At 44.2% G+C, this 19599-nt stretch overlaps 1 protein-coding gene and 1 long non-coding RNA gene across 5 annotated transcripts in view; one reads left to right on the forward strand and one right to left on the reverse strand.

The window, feature by feature from the left end:
- Positions 1 to 1893: 1893 nt before the first annotated feature.
- On the reverse strand, positions 1894 to 14087 carry TNFRSF6B (TNF receptor superfamily member 6b). 3 transcript variants are annotated; one of them, XM_081949794.1, is made up of 5 exons: positions 14023 to 14087; positions 9410 to 9531; positions 5881 to 6256; positions 4160 to 4354; positions 1894 to 2275 (listed from the first exon to the last, which is right to left on the reverse strand). In XM_081949794.1, exons 2-5 carry the CDS (start codon positions 9425 to 9427, stop codon positions 1995 to 1997), a joined length of 870 nt encoding a protein of 289 aa, XP_081805920.1. In that variant the 5' UTR covers positions 9428 to 9531; positions 14023 to 14087; the 3' UTR covers positions 1894 to 1994. The 3 variants fall into 3 exon arrangements, with proteins under 3 accessions (XP_081805920.1, XP_081805921.1, XP_081805922.1); XM_081949795.1 differs by lacking the exon at positions 14023 to 14087 and adding an exon at positions 13741 to 13887; XM_081949796.1 differs by lacking the exon at positions 14023 to 14087 and adding an exon at positions 11419 to 11439.
- A 67-nt stretch (positions 14088 to 14154) lies between these two features.
- LOC309390470 overlaps positions 14155 to 19599 on the forward strand; it is a 29398-nt gene continuing 23953 nt past the window's right edge. For both annotated transcript variants that reach the window (XR_014175133.1, XR_014175134.1), the window contains exons 1-2: positions 14155 to 14282; positions 15225 to 15401. This is a non-coding gene — a long non-coding RNA (uncharacterized lncRNA). The remainder of the gene's footprint in view (positions 14283 to 15224; positions 15402 to 19599) is intronic.

Genomic DNA, 19599 nt, shown 5'->3' on the forward strand with positions numbered 1-19599 from the left:
ACGTTTTTGCACACACACACATCCCGGAATGTTGTCTCGCATCCCCGTTTGGGGACCCCTGTCCTAGAAGCAAACCAATTAAAAATACTTTAATTCCTAAAAACACAAACAATGCCTCTGTCTAATCCCTACATATAGGGCTATAATACTGACCTTGGAAGGGAGGGGCAGGTGAGCATGCTGACCCAACAGGATCTGGGATCTTCCCCAACCTCTGACAACCTCCATCCTGATGATCTACAGCAGGGGTCCCCAACCCTTGATCCGTGGACCGGTATATGGCATGGCAGAAACCAAGCCGGGCCGAACAAGGAAAGTCCCATCCACAGGATGCAGGCAGCACATGAAACCATGCCCCCTCCGGTCCGTGGACAAATCACGGAACCGGTCCCTGGTGCCCCAAAAGGTTGGGGGTCACAGATCTACAGCGCGGGTGTCAAACCCGCGGCGTCATGTCACCGTCATGTGATGTATGGTGATGTTTTCCTCCTTCGCGAAGTTGGGGTGGGCATGGCCTGCGCGTGACACATCCGGGCCGCCATTTTGACATCCCCGATCTACAGGGTCAAAACATTTGCAGCATTTCCCCCCAAAATACACATTGGCAGAGAGGTAGTTCTCCACTTACGATGGGTCACTTGGTGACCATTCGAAGTTAGGATAGATTTTCCCCAAACACACACAAAAAAAATGTTTATGACTATGTTTCAAAGTTACAGCTGCTGCATCAGCCTTGGGATCATTCGTCCTTAGGATCGATCCCACGGATGCTGCAGTGCCCATTCCCCCCCTCCCTATCTCCCTCCCATGCTGTCCCACCCGCCGGGTCCTCGCGGGCCTTGGATCTGTTTTCCACCCCCAGTGGGCCCCACCCACTCTTCCCACTCCTGTCACCCGTTAAGGTTATACCTTTTGAAGATCCTCAGAAGAACTCCAGAAGATCTTCAGAAAATCTCCAGAAGATCACCAGATCTCCAGAAGATCATCAGAAGATCCTCAGATCTCCAGAAGATCCTCAGACCTCCAGAAGATCCTCAGATCTCCAGAAGATCCTAAAAACTCCAGAAGATCCTCAGATATCCAGAAGATCCTCAGATATCCAGAAGACCCTCAGAAGATATCCAGAAGACCCTCAGAAGTTATCCAGAAGACCATCAGAAGATATCCAGAAGACTGTCAGAAGACCTCCAGAAGACCCTCAAGATCTCCAGAAGACCCTCAGATCTCCAAAAGATCCAGAAGATCCTCAGAACTCCAGAAGACCCCCAGAAGATCTCCAGAAGATGCTCAGATCTCCCCAAGATCCAGAAGTTCCTCAGAACTCCAGAAGATCCTCAGATGATCTCCAGATCCTCAGAACGCCAGATCTCCAGAAGATCCTCAGAACTCCAGAAGACCCTCAGAAGATCCCCGGATCTCACATTGGGGAAGGAGGGAAGGCCACTCTGTCCTCAGCATCCCTGGACCGTCTGGTTGTGTCCCAGAGGTGACTCATTTTCTGAACAGCTGCTAGGAATTGTGCCCTTCCAAAATGGCGTCCCCTTCTGGGACCCAGCTGCGTGGTCCCAGGATGGAGGGGTTTATTCTGCTTCCCTAATGCCTTCTGCGCAGGATTGCACTGACCGCGTTAGAGAAGCCGAATGAACAGCTCCCCCCCCCATTCTTTTCCGTAGCCCCTTTTCTTCAAATCAAATGCCGAATTGAGGATGGGGAAACTGATTTTTCTTTTTTAAAAGAAGCTAGCTTTTATATATATATATATATATATATATATATATATATATATATATATATATATATATATATATATATATATATATATATATATATATATATATATATATATATATATATATATATATATATATATATATATATATATATATATATATATATATATAAATAAATAATGTAACTCAACGATCCAAGTCCGTAAATCCATGTCCAACCATTTTATGCCTACGATAGAATAAAACCCGTCCTGAGTGTCCTCATCAACCCAGAGAGAACCTTTTCTGGACGTTACGCAGAATGTGGTCCCACTTCATCTTCTGAAGGGCTCCCTGGACCAGACCCCACGCTTGCTCCTTCCCATGCAATTCCTTCAGCTGGACCAGGTAGCTATGAAGGTCCACCTGCAGCTCTTCGATGGACTTCTTCTTCTCCGTCCCAGGAGGTGCTTGAGTGAGCTTCCGATACAAACGCCGGAGCCTTCGTGGGGACTTCACTTGGAACGCTACGAAGTCGAGGGCAGCCTCGTAACAGTCTTCATTGCCTGGAAGAGAAAGAACGGGTGAGAAACACAACGAATAAGAGGTGCTGGAAGAGCCAGTTCGGTTTAATGGTTAAGGCGCCAGCCTGGAAAGCAAGAGACAGTGAGTTCTAGCATGGGTGAAATCAACTGCGTCAAAAATGGACGTGATGATGTCCGGGTGGGTGGGCGGAGCCTGCTACCGAGCGCACCTGCAAAGGTAAGTGAACAGCGGGAGGGGGAATCCTCTGTGCCACGTGATTTAGCGAAATCCTGCTTTCTAGCTAATATAAATTGCGTGTCACAGCTAATCGTCGGAAAAGCCCGAACAGGTAGCATTTTCTAAAGCACTTTTTAGCACTTTTACTACTGGTCCAAACCGGTAGCATTTCACCTCTGAGTTCTAGTCTCACTTTAGGCATGAAAGCTGGCTGGGTGACTTTGTGTCAATCATCAGGAGACGGTGAGTTCTAGTCCCACTTTAGGAATGAAAACTGGCTAGGTGACTTTGGGCCAATCACTAGGAGGAGATAGTGAGTTCTAGTCCTGTTTTAGGCATAAAAGCCAGCTGGGTGACTTTGGGCCAATCACCAGGAGATGGTGAGTTCTAGTCTTGGATTAGGCATGAAAGCCGGCTGGGTGACTTTGGGTCCATCACCAGGAGACGGTGAGTTCTAATCCTCTCTTAGGAATGAAAGCCGGTTAGGTGATTTTGGGCGAATCACCAGGAGACGGTGAGTTCTAGTCCTGCCTTAGACATGAAAGCCAGCTGGGTGACTTTGGGTCAATCACCAGGAGACGGTGAGTTCTAGTCCCACTTTAGGAATGAAAACTGGCTAGGTGACTTTGGGCCAATCACCAGGAGACGATGAATTCTAGTCCCACCTGAGGCATGAAAGCTGGCTGGATGATTTAGAGGCAATCCCACTCTCTCAGCATAACCCACCTCACAGGGTTGTTGTTCTGGGGAAAATAGGAGGAGGAAGGTGTATTGGATATGTTCCCTGCCTCGAGTCATTTGTAAAAATAACAAAGGCGGGATACAAATAAATAATAAGTAAATAAATACTACCTCCTGCACTATCCTTCTGTAGGGCTTATGACCAGCCTCTTCAGATTAAACAATTAAACTGGGACCAGATTATCTGAGGAAGCGTCTCACCCCACTGGAACTGGCCTGCTCCACTTGCTCTAGCAGAAGGGGCATAGAACGCAGAACCACAGGACTGGAAGGGACCTTGGAGCCATCTAGTCTAACCCCCTACTGAAGGCAGGAGAGCCTATATCACTCCAGACAAACGGCTGTCCAATCTCTTTTTAAAAACCTCCAGGGATGGAGCGCCCCCAACGTCTGGTGGCAAGCAGTTCCACCGATTAATTGTCCTCACTGTTAGGAAGTTTCTCCTTAATTCCAGGTTGCTTCTCTCCTTGGTTAGTTTCCACCCGTTGCTTCTTATCTTGCCTTCAGGTGCTTTGGAGAATAGGTTGACACCCCCACCCCCCGCTCTTCTTTGTGGCAATCCCTCAAATATTGGAAGACTGCTATCATGTCCCCATGCCCTGGACTTGATCAGCCAAGGAATTTCAGCTAGCAAGGTTCCAGGAGAAGAGCCTTTTCTGCCTCTGGAACATCTCGCCACTGGAGGGGAGATCCACCTATCTATCCTTTGGGCCTTCCATCTGAGACCTTCCCAGCTTCGACGGGAGGGGGAAGCAAGATTCGCTTAATGACCATTTGATTCACTTAACAACCTCAATGATTCGCTTCACCACCGTGGCAAAAAGGGTCGTAGTATCGGGCACGTCTCACTTAAGAACCGCCTGCTTGGCAATGGAAACTCTGCTCCCAGTTGTGTTTCTAAGTTGAGGACTACCTGTAAGTCTCAGGTGTGTGTGTGTGTGTCTTACCTGAGCCCTCCTCCGAGCCTTTGTCGACCCTGCAGGCAGTGCAATAGGCATCGTGGAAAGGGGTGCCAGGCAAGCTGACCTGAAGTCCCTGTGCGGAGCAATTCTGGTGGGTCTGGCAGGCATCTTTGCTGGAATGCTTGCTGGAGAAGCTCCCCCGCGGGCAGACTCTGCACTGGGTATCTTTCCATGGGGTGCCTGGAGAAACGGAAGCAGAAGAGAAGGTCTCGCTTTCTCTCCAATTGCTTTCGGTGGCGGCTGCCTTGCGAGAGCGGGAGGACTTTATCAAGGCATGTCAAAATCTATTTTTTTTTTACCTATATAAAAAAGGATGTAAGGTTGTCTGTATGTATGTTTGTTCCGGAATAACTCTGGAACGCCTCGAGCAATTCCAACCAAACTTGGTTCACAGATGACTTTCCCTCTGGAGACAAATACTGTGGGGGGTAAGACACCCCTAACACCTTGGTGTGTGTGTGTGTGTATGCGTGCGTGCGTGTGTTCCAGCATAACTCTGGAAAGCCTGGGCATTTAAGGAGAGCGAGTGCGGCGTCCTAGAGCGGCAATTGTTCGCGATGTCATGGGAGGTAGAAAGAGATTTGATTATGTCATGGGAGGTAATCTAATTTGATTAAGCCTGCTCCCTCACATAGTGGGCCTTTAAGGCCTAGGCCTCCTTCACACATTAGGCCTTTAAGGCCTAGGCCTCCCTCACACAGTGGGCCTTTAAGGCCTAGGCCTCCCTCACACATTAGGCCTTTAAGGCCTAGGCCTCCCTCACACAGTGGGCCTTTAAGGCCTAGGCCTCCCTCACACATTAGGCCTTTAAGGCCTAGGCCTCCCTCACATAGTGTGCCTTTAAGGCCTAGGCCTCCCTCACACAGTGGGCCTTTAAGGCCTAGGCCTCCCTCACATAGTGGGCCTTTAAGGCCTAGGCCCCCCTCACACATTAGACCTTTAAGGTCTTCTAGTCCAACCCCCTGCTCAAGAAGGAGAAGGAAGGAAGGAGGGAGGGAGGGAGGGAGGAGAGGAAGATTGATCAGGAAGAAAGGGGGGAAGGTGGGAAGGAAAGAGAAAGAAAGAAAGAAAGAAAGAAAGAAAGAAAGAAAGAAAGAAAGAAAGAAAGAAAGTGTGGGAGGGAGGGAGAGAGAAAGAAACAAAAGAAAGAAAGAAAGAAAGAAAGAGAAAGAAAGAAAGAAAGAAAGAAAGAAAGAAAGAAAGAAAGAAAGAGAAAGTGGGAGGCAGGAAAAGAAGGAGGGAGGCAGGGAGAGAGAAAGAAACAAAAGAAAAAGAGAAAGAGATAGAAAGAAAGAAAGAAAGAAAGAAAGAAAGAAAGAAAGAAAGAGAGAGAGAGAGAGAGAGAGAGAGAAAGTGGGAGGCAGGGAAGGAAGGAGGGAGGCAGGGAGAGAGAAAGAAACAAAAGAAAGAAAAAGAGAAAGAGAAAGAAAGAAAGAGAAAGTGGGAGGCAGGGAAGGAAGGAGGGAGGGAGGGAGAGAGAAAGAAAGAAAGAAAGAAAGAAAGAAAGAAAGAAAGAAAGAAAGAAAGAAAGAAAGAAAGAAAGAGGGAGGCAGGGGAGGAGGGAGGGAGAGTGAAGTCACACATCTTAAATTACTGAGAATGAGAAACAACCATTTGAAGGGTTGATTGTTCTCTCTCTCTCTCCCACACGCATGCCCCCCCCCAAAGGAACAGGTTGCTGTTTCTCTTCCTCCCCAGGTACATACCGGGCTCAACCACTCCGCTTCCAGGTGGGCAAGGGAAGTGCTTCATGCAAAAGAGCGAGTCGGCGTGGTAGCCCGGCTTGCACTCACACACCCTGTTGTGCGTCCTGTTGCATGGCAACGCCTCGACCTCCAGGATGTTGCAGTGGACGTTGCAGTACAAGCACCTGTCCAGGTAGTTCCAGTACTGGGTGTAGTGCTCTTTTGCACACGGCTTGCACTCTGTCTGCTTGTCCCGGGTGCAAGGTTTGGCCATGCTCGTCCCTGGGGGGCACTTCTCACACCACAGCTTCTCTTGGGTTTGGGGGTCTATCCTTTCAAAGGTGGGCCGGGAAGCATGGGTCAGGGTACTCCAGAGCAAGACGACCCAAATCGTCCACTAGTGACGGGGAGGAAAAAGGAAGAAAACTTATCAGAGATTCCCAGACACGGTTAGTCCTCAACTCCCAACCACAATGGAGCCTGAAATCCCCACGGCTAAGCAAGACCGTTATTAAGTGAGTTTTGCCCCATTTTACAACCATTCTTACAATACAATACAATAGCAGAGTTGGAAGGGACCTTGGAGGTCTTCTAGTCCAGCCCCCTGCTCAAGCAAGAGACCCTTACAGAATTATAGAATAACAATACTTGGAGGGACCTTGGAGGTCTTCTAGTCCAGCCCCCTGCTCAAGCAGGAGACCTTTACAGAATGACAGAATAACAAGAGTTGGAGGGACCTTAGAGGTCTTCTAGTCCAGCCCCCTGCTCAAGCAGGAGATCGTTACAGAATTACAGAATAACAGAAGACTTGGAAGGGACCTTGGAGGTCTTCTAATCCTACCCCCTGCTCAAGCAGGAGACCCTATACTGAATTACAGAATAAGAGTTGGAGGTACCTTGGAGGTCTTCTAGTCCAGCCCCCTGCTCAAGCAGATCGTTACAGAATGACAGAATAACAAGAGTTGGAGGGACCTTAGAGGTCTTCTATTCCAGCCCCCTGCTCGGGCAGGAGATCCGGTGCCATTCCAGACAAATGACTGTCCAGTCTCTTCTTAAAACCAACATCATAAACTGGACCTGGGAGTCAACTGGGACCCCACGCAGTTCACACAGGAGACATATTAAGTGTGCAGCCCGAGAGATGCCCAAAACTGCTTGTGCGATTGCATTTTGCAGCAGCTGCAGTTTCCGGATACTCTTCAAGGGTTAGCCCCAAGGAGAGTGCATTGCAGTAGCCAATCTGGGAACTGACCAAGCACAGGTGAGACTGAAGCTTTTAAGAGTTTTTGGAGCTTCAAATCTAAAGGGTTCGAGCTGAGATGGGTGGCAAGCAAGTCTAAAACAAAAACCAATAAAATAAAAACAGATAAAATAAAAATAAATGAAGTAATGAAATAAAAATAAATAAAATAATGAGCTGAAAATAAATAAAATAAACTATACTAAATTAAACCCTGGTTCTCACTTATTATGCCTTTATCTTCCTTTTTCCTTTTCAAGGGGTGGGCTTTTGCATCCTTCAGACAAGGATGAACTAATGGTAACAGGGGGTCCCTTAGCTCCTTTGGCTGAGACCAAAACTTCCTACAACCACCAGCTTGGAGCCCCCCCCCCCCATACATCTGATTAGGCACCCCATTTTTTTTATTACTAAAAGCTCTTCTCCACTTAGATGGAAACACAGTACTCTTCTTTGTGGTAGCCCCTCAAATACTGGAAGACTGCTATTATGCCACCCCTAATTCTTCTCTCTCTAGAGTGGCCCAACCCAAATCCTGCAACTGTTCTTCATATGTTTCTGACTCTGGGCCTTTAATCATCTGTCTGAAACGGTATAGGGTTTCCTGCCTAGGCAGGGGGTTGGACTAGAAGACCTCCAAGGTCCCTTCCAACTCTACTATTGTATTGCATTGTATCTTAATTGCTCTTCCAAAGTTTAAACATTTTTTAAGTGATGCAGTGACCAAAACTGGATGCAATATTTGGCCGTACTAAGGATTTATAAAGCGGTACTAGCACTTCATGCGATTCTGTTTCCGATGACTTGAAACAAAGGCGCGGATCAGCAATTCAGACATTTTACACCCAATTAGTTGAGTCCGTGATGGGTGGAGAACAGCAGTGTGGAAACGCTACGTGCTTTTAAGAAGCTCCAAGCAGAACATGGAGTCCACCCTGTGTGTCCTTGGTGTTCCTTGATTGCTTTCTGGCAGACGTTTCATTGCCCAAGTAGCTCACATCATGAGTTTGAAGGAGTGTGGAATTTACTCCCTTTTTATATGTAGTTGCTTACCCTGGCAGTATTGGTGGGAGTGTGGTTCTCCCCCCACACACACACACACTTTGGCATTTCCTTGATTAGGGCATTGGTTTCTACTTGATTGTTTGTCTGGTGTTAATCTCTGCTTATCTGGGTTTCTCTTTCTGTTTAATTCTGAGCTCTGTGAGCCTTTGTTGTTTCCTTGCAGAAGTTCCATTACCTAACTAGGTAATATTGGTGTTAGAAGAGAGTGGGCTGTATGGAGAGGAGGAGGAGGAGGAGGAAGAGGAGGAGGAGGAGGAGGAGAAGGACTGTGGGGTTCTTGATGGTCTTTGAGCTTGTTTTCTTGCAGATGTTTCATTACCTACTGTAAGTAACATCATCAGCGTGGGAGTGATATTTGCCTGGGAGTGGTGGTGATAGTGGTGAGGAGGAGAAGGAGGACTATGGAGTCCTTGGTGCTCTCTGAGCTTGGTTGTTTTCTTGCAGACATTTCATTACCCAACTAGGTAATCTCATCAGTGTTATAAGGGAGTAAGGTTTATATAGAAGTGACCTACCACAGAACATAGAATAACACAGTTGGAAGGGACCTTGGAGGTCTTCTAGTCCAACCCCCTGCTCAAGCAGAAGACCCTATACCATTTCAGGCAAATGGCTATCCAGTCTCTCTATTGGTCAGATTAAAAGAGTTGGAAGACACGTTGGTCATCTAGTCCAACCCCCACCCCCACCTGCCCAAGCAGGAGACCCTACACCATTTTTGACAGATGGCAGCCCAGTCTCCTCTTGAACGCCTCCAGGGATGGAGCTCCCACAACTTCCGAAGTCAACTTCTGTTCCTTTGGTTGATGGTTCTCACTGTCAGAAAGTTCTCCTTATTTCCAGATTGAATCTCTCCTTCAACAGTTTCCATCCATTATCCCTTGTCTGGCTTTGGAAAACAGGTTGACCCCCCACTCCTCTCTGTGGCAGTTGCTGGAATACCAGTGTTTGTGGGAGTTTTCTTGGTGGTTCCTTTGTTTGTCTGAGTTAAGAATTCCTTGTTTAGGATCTAGTTTGCTATTTGCTATTAAACGTCTGCAAAAAAACACCCACCAATCCAGAGAGCACCAAGGACCTCACAGCTCAAACCTGAACTATAAACATTTTCTTCTATTCGTACAACCTTGCATCTTGCCGTCATTCCCACGATAAACCTTCGCTGACTATGCCTGCTCAATTTAGCTACAAGATACTAAACATCTGCTCCTTCCCTCCGCACTGGAAACACTTCCTTGCATTTATTACCTGGCTCAGATTTAGCATTTTCTTGAAAAGGTCCTCAAAGTCGATTCACTTTCCCAGAAATTCAAGGTGGTCTGTAGCTGTGCGAATTCTCCACACAACAGAAATTTCCTCTTCTTACAATTCTAGAGCAGGAAAGCAAGAAAAAGAAAGCGCAATTATTACCACGAGATTTTTTTTTCTCAAAGCAGGGGGAAAAAATGCAAGTAGGCTTCCTGCTACATCGCTTGCTTACAGGCAAATCTAGAAAAATAAACACAACCCACATACACAAAATGCCTCGTCATCCTACCTCAGACAACAATTGTGGTTGCAACTAAATTCAGTTTCCCTTTTTGGAATTTATAAGGAAACCGAGGTTTGCTCTCTCTCACCCCTCCTCCTGGCTCAGATACGTACGCAGGTAGTCCTTGACTTACAACCACAATGGAGCCCACATTTTCTGTCGCTAAGCGAGACAAGTGTTAAGTGAGTTTCCCCCCATTTCTTCCCCCCCTTGACTTACAACCACAATGGAGTCCAAATTTTCTGTCGCTAAGCGAGACAAGTGTTAAGTGAATTTCCCCCCATTTCTCCCCCCCCCTTGACTTACAACCACAATGGAGTCCAAATTTTCTGTTGCTAAGCGAGACAAGTGTTAAGTGAGTTTCCCCCCATTTTACGACCTTTCCTGCCACAGTTGTTAAGTGAATCACTGCACTCGTTGTTAGCAACACAGTTGTTAAGTGGATCTGGCTTCTCTGTTGACTTTCTTTGTCAGAAGGTCGCAAAAGGGGACCAGGTGATTCCCCCTTGTTCTAACTGTCAGGAACAATTTATATGAGGGGTCTGTAGATATTTTCTCAGCCCTCCTTCTGACCCACCCAATATCTCCAGGTCTTCGATGGAAGGCAGGAGACGGTATTCCTGGACTCCTTCTGATTTTAATCAGCCTCCCAGTAATACCGGCCTTCTCTATATATCATATACGTCTACGTCATATCATTGGCATTGCCACAGCGAGATAATCCAAGGAGTATATTTACTTAGAACAGGGGTGTCCAAACTTGGGAACTTTAAGACTTGTGGACTTCAACTCCCAAAATTCCCCAGCCAGCCATTCCCCATGCTGGCTGGGGAATTCTGGGAGTTGAAGTCCACAAGTCTTAAAGTTCCCAAGTTTGGACACCCCTGGGCTAATGTCTGTGGGTCTCCTCACTGATGGCCAAATTAGTTGGACATTCAAGAGGCAGGCAGCAGCCCTCGACTGGCCTTGGATGTTTAAAAAGCACCCATTTAACACCTTAAATGGTGAGGTCCTTGGGGCTCTCTGAGCTTGGTGGGTTTTTTGCAGACATTTCACGACCCAACTAGATAACATTATCCATGCTAGTAGGGAGTGGGGATCTCTGTTTATGTTCATATGGCTTACCCTGCCCGTTGCTGGGAGTTTCTTGATTAGGCTGTCATTTACTGTTTGCTTGTTTGTCTGAGTTGGTACTGTGGCTCTTTGACAGTTTCCCTCCAAAGCTGACAAAACAAGCAGAGAGCAAACCTCACTCTCTTGTAGCACTGATGAAGTTACATAGTTGGGTCATGAAACATCTGCAAGAAACAACTAAGCTCAGAGAGCACCAAGGACCCAGAGCGGTCCCCCTCCTCCTCTCTGCAAACCCCACTCACTTCCAGCACATATGATGTTACTTAATTGGGCCACGAAACATCTGCAAGAAATCAACCAACTCACAAACCGTTTTTTCTCCTTAGGGAAACTATTGGATTCAAAAGGGGGCTGTATCTAATTGACTTTTCACTGACTGAATTTACTTAATAAATCTCTACTCTGTTGATCTCCCCTAAGTGACTTTGGGCAGTTGCCAATGACATAAAAAAAATCCCTATAATGAACATGGATAAAAGCCTAGCTTAAGAAATAGAATTGAAACAAGTTGCAAGTAAAAAAAATCACTTTCTGTTCATAATGAACCTTGTCATCTGACTCCCACATTCATTCAGATCTTCATCATCCTCACCTCTTCTGCTTCCTTCTTTATTTAATGAAAAGCAGCACTAGGGGTGATAGGATAGCAGTGTTCCAATATCTCAGGGGCTGCCCCAAAGAAGAGGGAGTCAAGCTATTCTCCAAAGCCTCTGAAGGCAGAACAAGAAGCAATGGGTGGAAACTAATCAAGGAGAGAAGCAACTTAGAACTGAGGAGAAACTTCCTGACAGTGAGAACAATTAATCAGTGGAACAGAAGTTGCCTCCAGAAGTTGTGAATGCCCCAACACTGGAAGTCTTTAAGAAGATGCTGGATAGCCATTTGAGACAAATGGTTCTCCGATCTCTTCTTAAAAGCTTCCAGTGCCTCAAATTGTATTAGATCTCCTGCTTGAGAAGGGGGTTAGAGTAGAAGGCCTCCAAGACCTCTATTCTATTCTATTCTATTCTATTCTATTCTATTCTATTCTATTCTATTCTATTCTATTCTATTCTATTCCATTATTTCTAATTTCTAATTTCTATTCTTCTCCCCTATCTCATCTCCATTTAAATCCTCCATCATTCTGGATACAAAATGAGTCAAACATAATAAAGGTCATTATACATAGAATATATAGAATGTTACATATAGAATGAACAAAAAAGATGTATGAAATAATATAAATGCATATATTTATCTATTATATATATATATATATATATATATATATATATATATATATATATATATATATATATATATATATATATATATATATATATATATATTTATTACTTGAACTTATTAGTCACCCCCTCTCCCCACAGGGACTCGGGGCGACGTACAAAAGTATTATATAGCGTACAGAGGAGGTAAGAATAAATAAATAAGTTACATTACCTAAAAAAGTTAAAACCCCAGTGAAATTAACCCTTAAAAACTAAAATTACCAATTAAAAATGCCCTGGGCTGGAGAGATTGTAGTATTATGCCAGGTCAGCTAGTCGAAACAGGTAGGTTTTCAGCTTCATACGGAAGGAGCGAAGGTCGGTTGTTGTCCTGATGTCTGGGGGGAGGTCATTCCAAAGGGTGGGGCCCACTACAGAGAAGGCCCTACTCCTGGGCGTCGCCCTCTGGCACTCTCTGGAGGACGGCACCCGGAGTAGTCCCTCTCTGTGTGAGAGGATGGGACGCAGGGATGTATGGGGCAGGACGCGATCCCGCAGGTAACTAGGCCCATATATATATATATATATATATATATATATATATATATATATATATATATATATATATATATATATATATATATATATATATATATATATATATATATATGATAGATGAGAGAGAGAGAGAGAGAGAGAGAGAGAGAGAGAGAGAGAGAGAGAGAGAGAGAGAAAAGAATCACAATAGATATGTAAAAGAAGTGTAATGTGTTGCAAAGATGTGATAATAATTTTTTTTTAAAAAGGAAAAACAAACAAATAAATCCTCCATCATTCTAGTCACCCCATGCATCTCAAGAACTGAACTGCACCTGGCTAACTTTTTCAACCATGCTGATTAGTAGGAAAAGGGCCTCCCTCCCTCCCTCCCTTCCTTCCTTCCAATTTCTTCTCCCTTCTTCCAACCCTCGTCTCTGGGGATCACTTCAACCTTCTAGTGGGATGCAAATCAAAACAGCTCCCTGACAACCTCAGGAGGGTTTGGGGTTGGGGGGGGCATCATAGGGAAGGCAAGGAGGGGAAGGCGGGTGGAATAGAAGAGGGGGACCTGAAGGGGGGCTGAGATGGCCAAAAGGCATTTACAGAGAAATCAGAATTACAGATTAATAGGGTTGGATGGGACCTTGGAGAGGTAGTCCAACCCCCTGATCAGGCAGCAAACCCTATGACTGGTTATTTTGATTATAACAACGCTATTATTGATGAAAGATTATTAATTATTTTTTAATGCTGATAGGAAAGCCCTTTAATTTTGCATGAGGTGGGAGAAAAACGGGATTCTAATTATGTATGTATGTTTGGATGGATGGATAGGTAGACAGACAGACAAAGATAGGATAGATAGATAAATAGATAAGGATGGATATACATTGTCTAATACATATCATGTATTACAGATTCTATATCCTATTATACTACAGATTATACACACGCACACGCATACAAACACACACTATACCTACATACATTAAAATAGAAGCTCACAGGGGGGGGGGAATAGAAGTTCAGGTTGTAACCTTGGAAGAAGAGGCTACTTTGAATGAAGAACTACACTTTGTAGAAGAAACTCCTTTTCCCTTCTTTCTGGCACTTGGGGCTTTTGACCTTTCTCTACTTTTCTTTCTTTCTTTCGTCTTAATCACCAGTTCCTGCTCGTTTGGGATCTTGGGCGGCTTCCAGTAACATGTCCTAACGTTACTTGGAAAACTGCAGCTCCGCAGGCGTCGCGGGGCCAGCGGATGGCCGAGCTGGAGAAGCCCCGGAGGGGGGACCCTCAGCTTTCTCCTCCCCGGGACTCAGGTTGGCGCAACGCCCGGCCGGCTGGCCGGCCTCGCTGCCTTCTCCGGCGCCGCCCGCCCCCTCCGCCAGCAGTCTCGGGACCCAGCCCCGCCGCCTTCCCCTCCCATGCCCACTACAGCTGTTACCTTCCAGGCGCCGCCGCGATCGCTGATCCTGCCTCGTCGCTGTCCGGTCCTGGAGCTTATATGATATGATTGGCGTATACAGCCCCACCCCCACCCCCACCCCCACACAAGCGCAAACCCCAATGGAAATTCCGCCCGGACTAGAGGAGGGAAGGTGAAGGGTACCGCTACGCGCCCGAGGGACTTGAGCGTAACCCTGCGAGGTCTCCTTTTTTTCTCCCTCCTCCCCCCACCTTGGATAACGACCACCGCCCTGCGAGGTAGGTTAAAGCTGAGACGGGCTAGAGGTCCCTCGCAGGCATTTAAACCAGGTTAATGAAAGGCGGAGAGAGGGGTGGGGTGGGGGGTGGGTTGTAAAATCCTGGCTGGGTTTGGGGTTTAGACTCAATGGGGGAAATCTGCAAATTCTGAAGATCGGTTAATTGAGCAATCCAATTAAGTGAAAGGAATGCATTTGCTAGGGGATTTTGTGTCTATCTATCTATCTATCTATCTATCTATCTATCTATCCATCCATCCATCCATCCAGCTCTATATCTATCTATCATCTATCTATCCATTCATCCATCCATCCATCCATCCATCCATCCATCTATCTCTATTATCTATCTATCTATCTATCTATCTATCTATCTATCTATCTATCTATCTATCTATCTATCTATCATCTATCTATCTATCTATCATCTTCTTCTATCTATCTATCTATCTATCTATCTATCTATCTATCTATCATCTATTTATATCTATCTATCATCTATCTATTATCTATCCATGTATCCATCCATCCATCTCTCTATCTATCTCTCTATCTATCTATCTATCATCTATTTATATATCTATCATCTATCTATTATCTATCCATGTATCCATCCATCCATCCATCTCTCTATCTATCTATCATCTATCTATCTATCATCTATCTATCTATCTATCTATCTATCTATCTATCTATCTATCTATCATCTATCTATCTATCTATCTATCTATCTATCTATCTATCTATCATCTATTTATATCTATCTATTATCTATCTATTATCTATCTATCTATCATCTATCTATCTATCTGTGTATGTTTGTGTATATGTGTATGTGCACACACGTGCGCACACACACATACTATTTATTTTGATCTCAGGTAGCCCTCTAGGCACTTGGATGGGGTTACATTATAATATATTACCACTCATTTTCCCCCAGGTTAATACAAGGTTGCCTTCATTTCCGAGTATGGAGAGTTCCCAAATTGCTATTTTCCAGAATACTTTTGTGGGATTTCAAAAGAACCGCCACCACAAACACACACAGTTGACTCTGCAGGATTTATTTTTAATCGATGTGGTGCGATGTGTCATGTGTGATGTATACGGGTGAGTGGTAGCTCTTGGTCTTAATGTTGAAATGAAATGAAAGCAAGCTGGATTGCGAGTCGTTTCCCCCTTGCCGCCACAGATCATCAGTCTGTGTTTAACCAGAAGTTCCTGGTTAATGCTTTCTGTAGAGCCACATAGAACTAAGGAGAAATTTCCTGACAGTGAGAACAATTAATCAGTGGAACAGCTTGCCTCCAGAAGTTGGGAATGCTCCAACAGTTTTTAAGAAGATGTTGGATAACCATTTGTATGAAATGGTATGGGTCTCCTGTCTGAGCAGGAGGTTGGACTAGAAGGCCTCTAGGTTCCCCATGCAACTCTGTTATTCTATTCTATTCTATTCTATCCTATCCTATCCTATCCCATCCTAGTCCAGTCTAGTCTATATTCTATTCTATATTTTCTTCTTCTTTATTCTATTCTCTATTCTTCTTCTTCTTGTTCTCCTCCTCCTCTTCTTCTTGTTCTCCTCCTCCTTCTCTTTCTCTTTCTCCTTCTTCCTGATTCTATCCTATCCTATCCTAGTCCAGTCTAGTCTTTATTTTCTTCTTCTTTATTCTATTCTCTATTCTTCTTCTTTTTCTCCTCCTCCTTCTCTTTCTCCTTCTTTCTGATTCTATTCTATTCCATTCCATTCCATTCTAGTTGTGATTGAGTCAGTAAAAAGGTTGCAATAAATCAGGGCTCAAGATAAGAGGATATATTTTATGACTTTAAAAAAGAAATTGTGGTCCGTGTGGTGTTATGGAGGCCGGGGAGTTTTTGATACCTGTCAGCAGATTTACTGCTTCGTGCTGAAATTTAATTGCACGATCTTAAGACCGAGAAACGCAACATTGCAAAAATTGCTTCGGCAGATTTAGGCAGTTTTTGTAAGGGGTTTACCCACTTCTAGATCATTTCATTCATTCATTCGATTCGATCATTCAATCAATTTATAGAGCCATCTGTCTCAAACCGGAGACTCTGGTTTGCTGTGAACAATTGAATTTAATATTTTATTTGGCCAATTTAGACAGGCAAGCAACAGAATAGAACAGAATGAGAAGATCAGAAGGGACCTTGGAGGTCTTCTAGTCCAACCCCCTGCTCAAGCAGGAAACCCTATCCCATTTCAGACAAATGACTATCCAGTCTCTCCTTGAAGACCTCCAGTGATGGAGCACCAAGAACCTCTGGAGGCAAGTCTGATTAATTGTTCTAACTATCAGGAGATTTCTCCTTATTTCTAAGTTGGATCTCTCCTTGATTAGTTTCCATCCATTGTTTCTTGTCCTGCCTTCTGGTGGTTTGAAGACTAGCTCGACAGCCCCTCATATGTTGGAACTCTGCTATCATGCCCTGGTCCTTCTTTTAATTAAACGAGACAGACCCAAATCCTGCAACTGTTTTTCGTTTCTTTTAGTGTCCTAATCATTCTTGTTGCTCTTCTCTGCACCCTTTCTAGAGCCTTAAATCTTTTTTTTTTAAATAATACGGTCACCAAAACTGGATGCAGTATTCTAAATGGACTTAGAATACTGAAAATAAACTAAAAAAGAATTTGTCCCCAGTACTGAAGCACTCAGTGTACATACAAAGCAACATAGAATAAATAATAAATAACAACAAGAATAACCACCAACACAAACAACTAGGACTCTGGCAGCCACTGTATCAACCATTAGCATCAGTCAATGGTATTTGTGTTCACTTTCTGAATGTTCAGTTGACTGTTTCATGTTTAATGAATAAAGTATATAATGATAATAATAACAATAATAATAATAATCTCCGACGTTACCTTAACAGTTCCTAGGTCCTTGGTTAGGACTCGAGCTGTTGAGCTACCAACTAGCCCCAAAGGCTGTGAATCTCGCCAAAGATTAACCACACAATAATTGTGCCAAAAGTTTGGATTTGAGTACAGCAAAAACCACTGGGACCATCAGGTTGAGAAGGTTTTAGAGAATGAGAAAGGCAAAGTCTTGTGGGACTTCAGAATCCAGACTGACAGGCACTTGGGCTACAACACACCTGACATAACAATAATTGAAAAGAAAAAAAAAAGTATGGTTCATTGACATTGCAATACCTGGTGATGCACAAATTGAAGATAAACAGCAAGAAAAAAATCACATAGTACCGGGACTTGCAAACTGAGGTTGAGCGACTGTGGAAAAAGAAATTGTGTGTTGTCCCAATTGTAATTGGAGCCCTTGGAGCAATACCTAAAGGGCTACCTCGCTATTTGGAAATCCTAAATTTGCCTGACTTGAACATTCTGACTCTATAAAAAAACCACCCTACTTGGAACAACTTATATTCTCCGACGTTACCTTAACAATTCCTAAGTCCTTGGTTAGGACTCGAGCTGTTAGGCTACCAACCAGCCCCAAAGGCTGTGAATCTCACCAAAGATTAACCACATAATAATAATAATAATCCCTCCGAGGAGCTTTACCTTGTTGTGGTGGAGGGGCTTGCGCGCTCTAGTGTTCCTAAGGGCTATGCTGAACAGGTGCAACCATATCAGGTGGGTCTTAGGTGAAGGGCCAGACAGAATTTGCTCCACAACCTATTCAAACATGGTGAATATGAGAAAAATGAAATTTATGCCGGCTGAACTGTCGCCCGGATTAACAAGGATTCCGTTGGATGCTATGGCTCCTGGGCATTCTGCGCAAAATGAGCTACAGGGCTCAGCTCCCTCTGCTAGGCAACCAGGGCATGGAGCTGACAAGCTACTGGAAGAAAAAGCAAAAAATCTGGACTAGGGAAGAAAACATCTCTATTATGGAAGCTTACTATCAGTCTGAGCCAGAAAAACATGGATTTCAAAAACGAATGTATCAGATTTGGAAGGTGAACCACACGGAGTGTGATATCAGTGAACAAAGGCTAATGGACCAACGACGTGTAATTCTGAGCCACAAATTTTTCACTACAGCAGAATTAATAGGAATCAAAGAGAAAGCAACTAATGGTCTGAGTATACCAACAAAGAAGAGTAATATCAAGAATGATTTACAGACTCAAAAGCAAACTGAGGAGGAACGGGAGGAAGAGCTGCTGAAATGGATGACGATAAAGAACAAGGAAGCACTGAAGAGCAAGCACCAACAGATAGTGCTCAATTAGCTGAGAAAATAAAGCATCAAATGGAAGATGCTGAAAGAACAGGTTTGCCAAAGCTGAACCAAGTGAACCGGAAAGAATTGAGAAATGTACTAAAAAAGGTCAATACGGCTGTGCAAACCATTCAAACCACTACATTAGCTGAAACAAACCAGCTGATGTTTGCAGCAGCCTTCATAACCACCAAAGAATTGGGTTTGAAAATACAAAGGAACCAAAGAGGCAAGAAGGGGAAGCCTAAGTGGAAAATTCGGTTGGAATTGAAGATCAAAAAATTTCGTGGAGACTTCAGCAACTTAAAGAACCTAAGGCAAGGTCAGCTAAAGAACAAGCAGGTCAAAAGCAGCTTGGAAGCAAGACACACTTTGGAGAATAAGGAGATTGCGGTAGTAATTGAAGAGCTGAAGCAGAGGGTTGTTGCCATTGCTGAAAAGATTAAACGGTATGAAAATCGAGTAACTCAGTTCAAGGAAAACTCACAGTTCAGAGCAAATCAGCACCAGTTTTATAAGAGCTTAGAAAGTGGAGATGGCGTAACAACAAATGAAAAGCCTGATAAAGAGAAAGCTCTGAAATTCTGGAAGAATTTGTGGGAAAACAACAAGAAGCACAACAGAAATGCAACATGGATCAAGCAGGTTGAGGATTCTATTAAAGTGCATAAAATGGAAGATGTGAAAATAACAAAAGAAATGGTGCAAAGGCAGTCAAGAAAAGTGAAGAATTGGAGTGCACCTGGACCAGATGAGCTACATGGTTTCTGTCTAAAGGCACTTACAAGTATGCACGAAAGATTGGCAGCCCAAATGAACCAGATCTTAAAAACACCTGAAAATGATGAATGGATGACAATTTTTGATCCAAAAAGATAAAGAAAAAGGAAAGGACCCTGGAAACTATAGGCCAATCACCTGTTTGCCAACAACATACAAGCTCCTTACTGGTATCATTGCAAACCAAATTTACGGATACTTGGAAAGAAATGACTTGCTTCTTGTAGAACAGAAAGGATGCTGCAAAAATTCAAGAGGAACAAAGGACCAACTGCTGATTGACAAGCTAATCCTAAAGAATTCAAAGAAAAG

Source organism: Natrix helvetica, assembly GCF_964273705.1.
Source record: "Natrix helvetica genome assembly, chromosome: 3".
Lineage (NCBI taxonomy): Eukaryota > Metazoa > Chordata > Lepidosauria > Squamata > Natricidae > Natrix > Natrix helvetica.

Bases quoted from the DNA above. Each gene is read 5' to 3' on its own strand.
- TNFRSF6B (XM_081949794.1), bottom strand. The intron at 4,355-5,880 runs GTATGTACCTGG...CCGTTTCTCCAG, and splicing joins AAGCGGAGTGGTTGAGCCCG to GCACCCCATGGAAAGATACC. The intron at 2,276-4,159 runs GTAAGACACACA...TTTCTCTTCCAG, and splicing joins AGGCTCGGAGGAGGGCTCAG to GCAATGAAGACTGTTACGAG.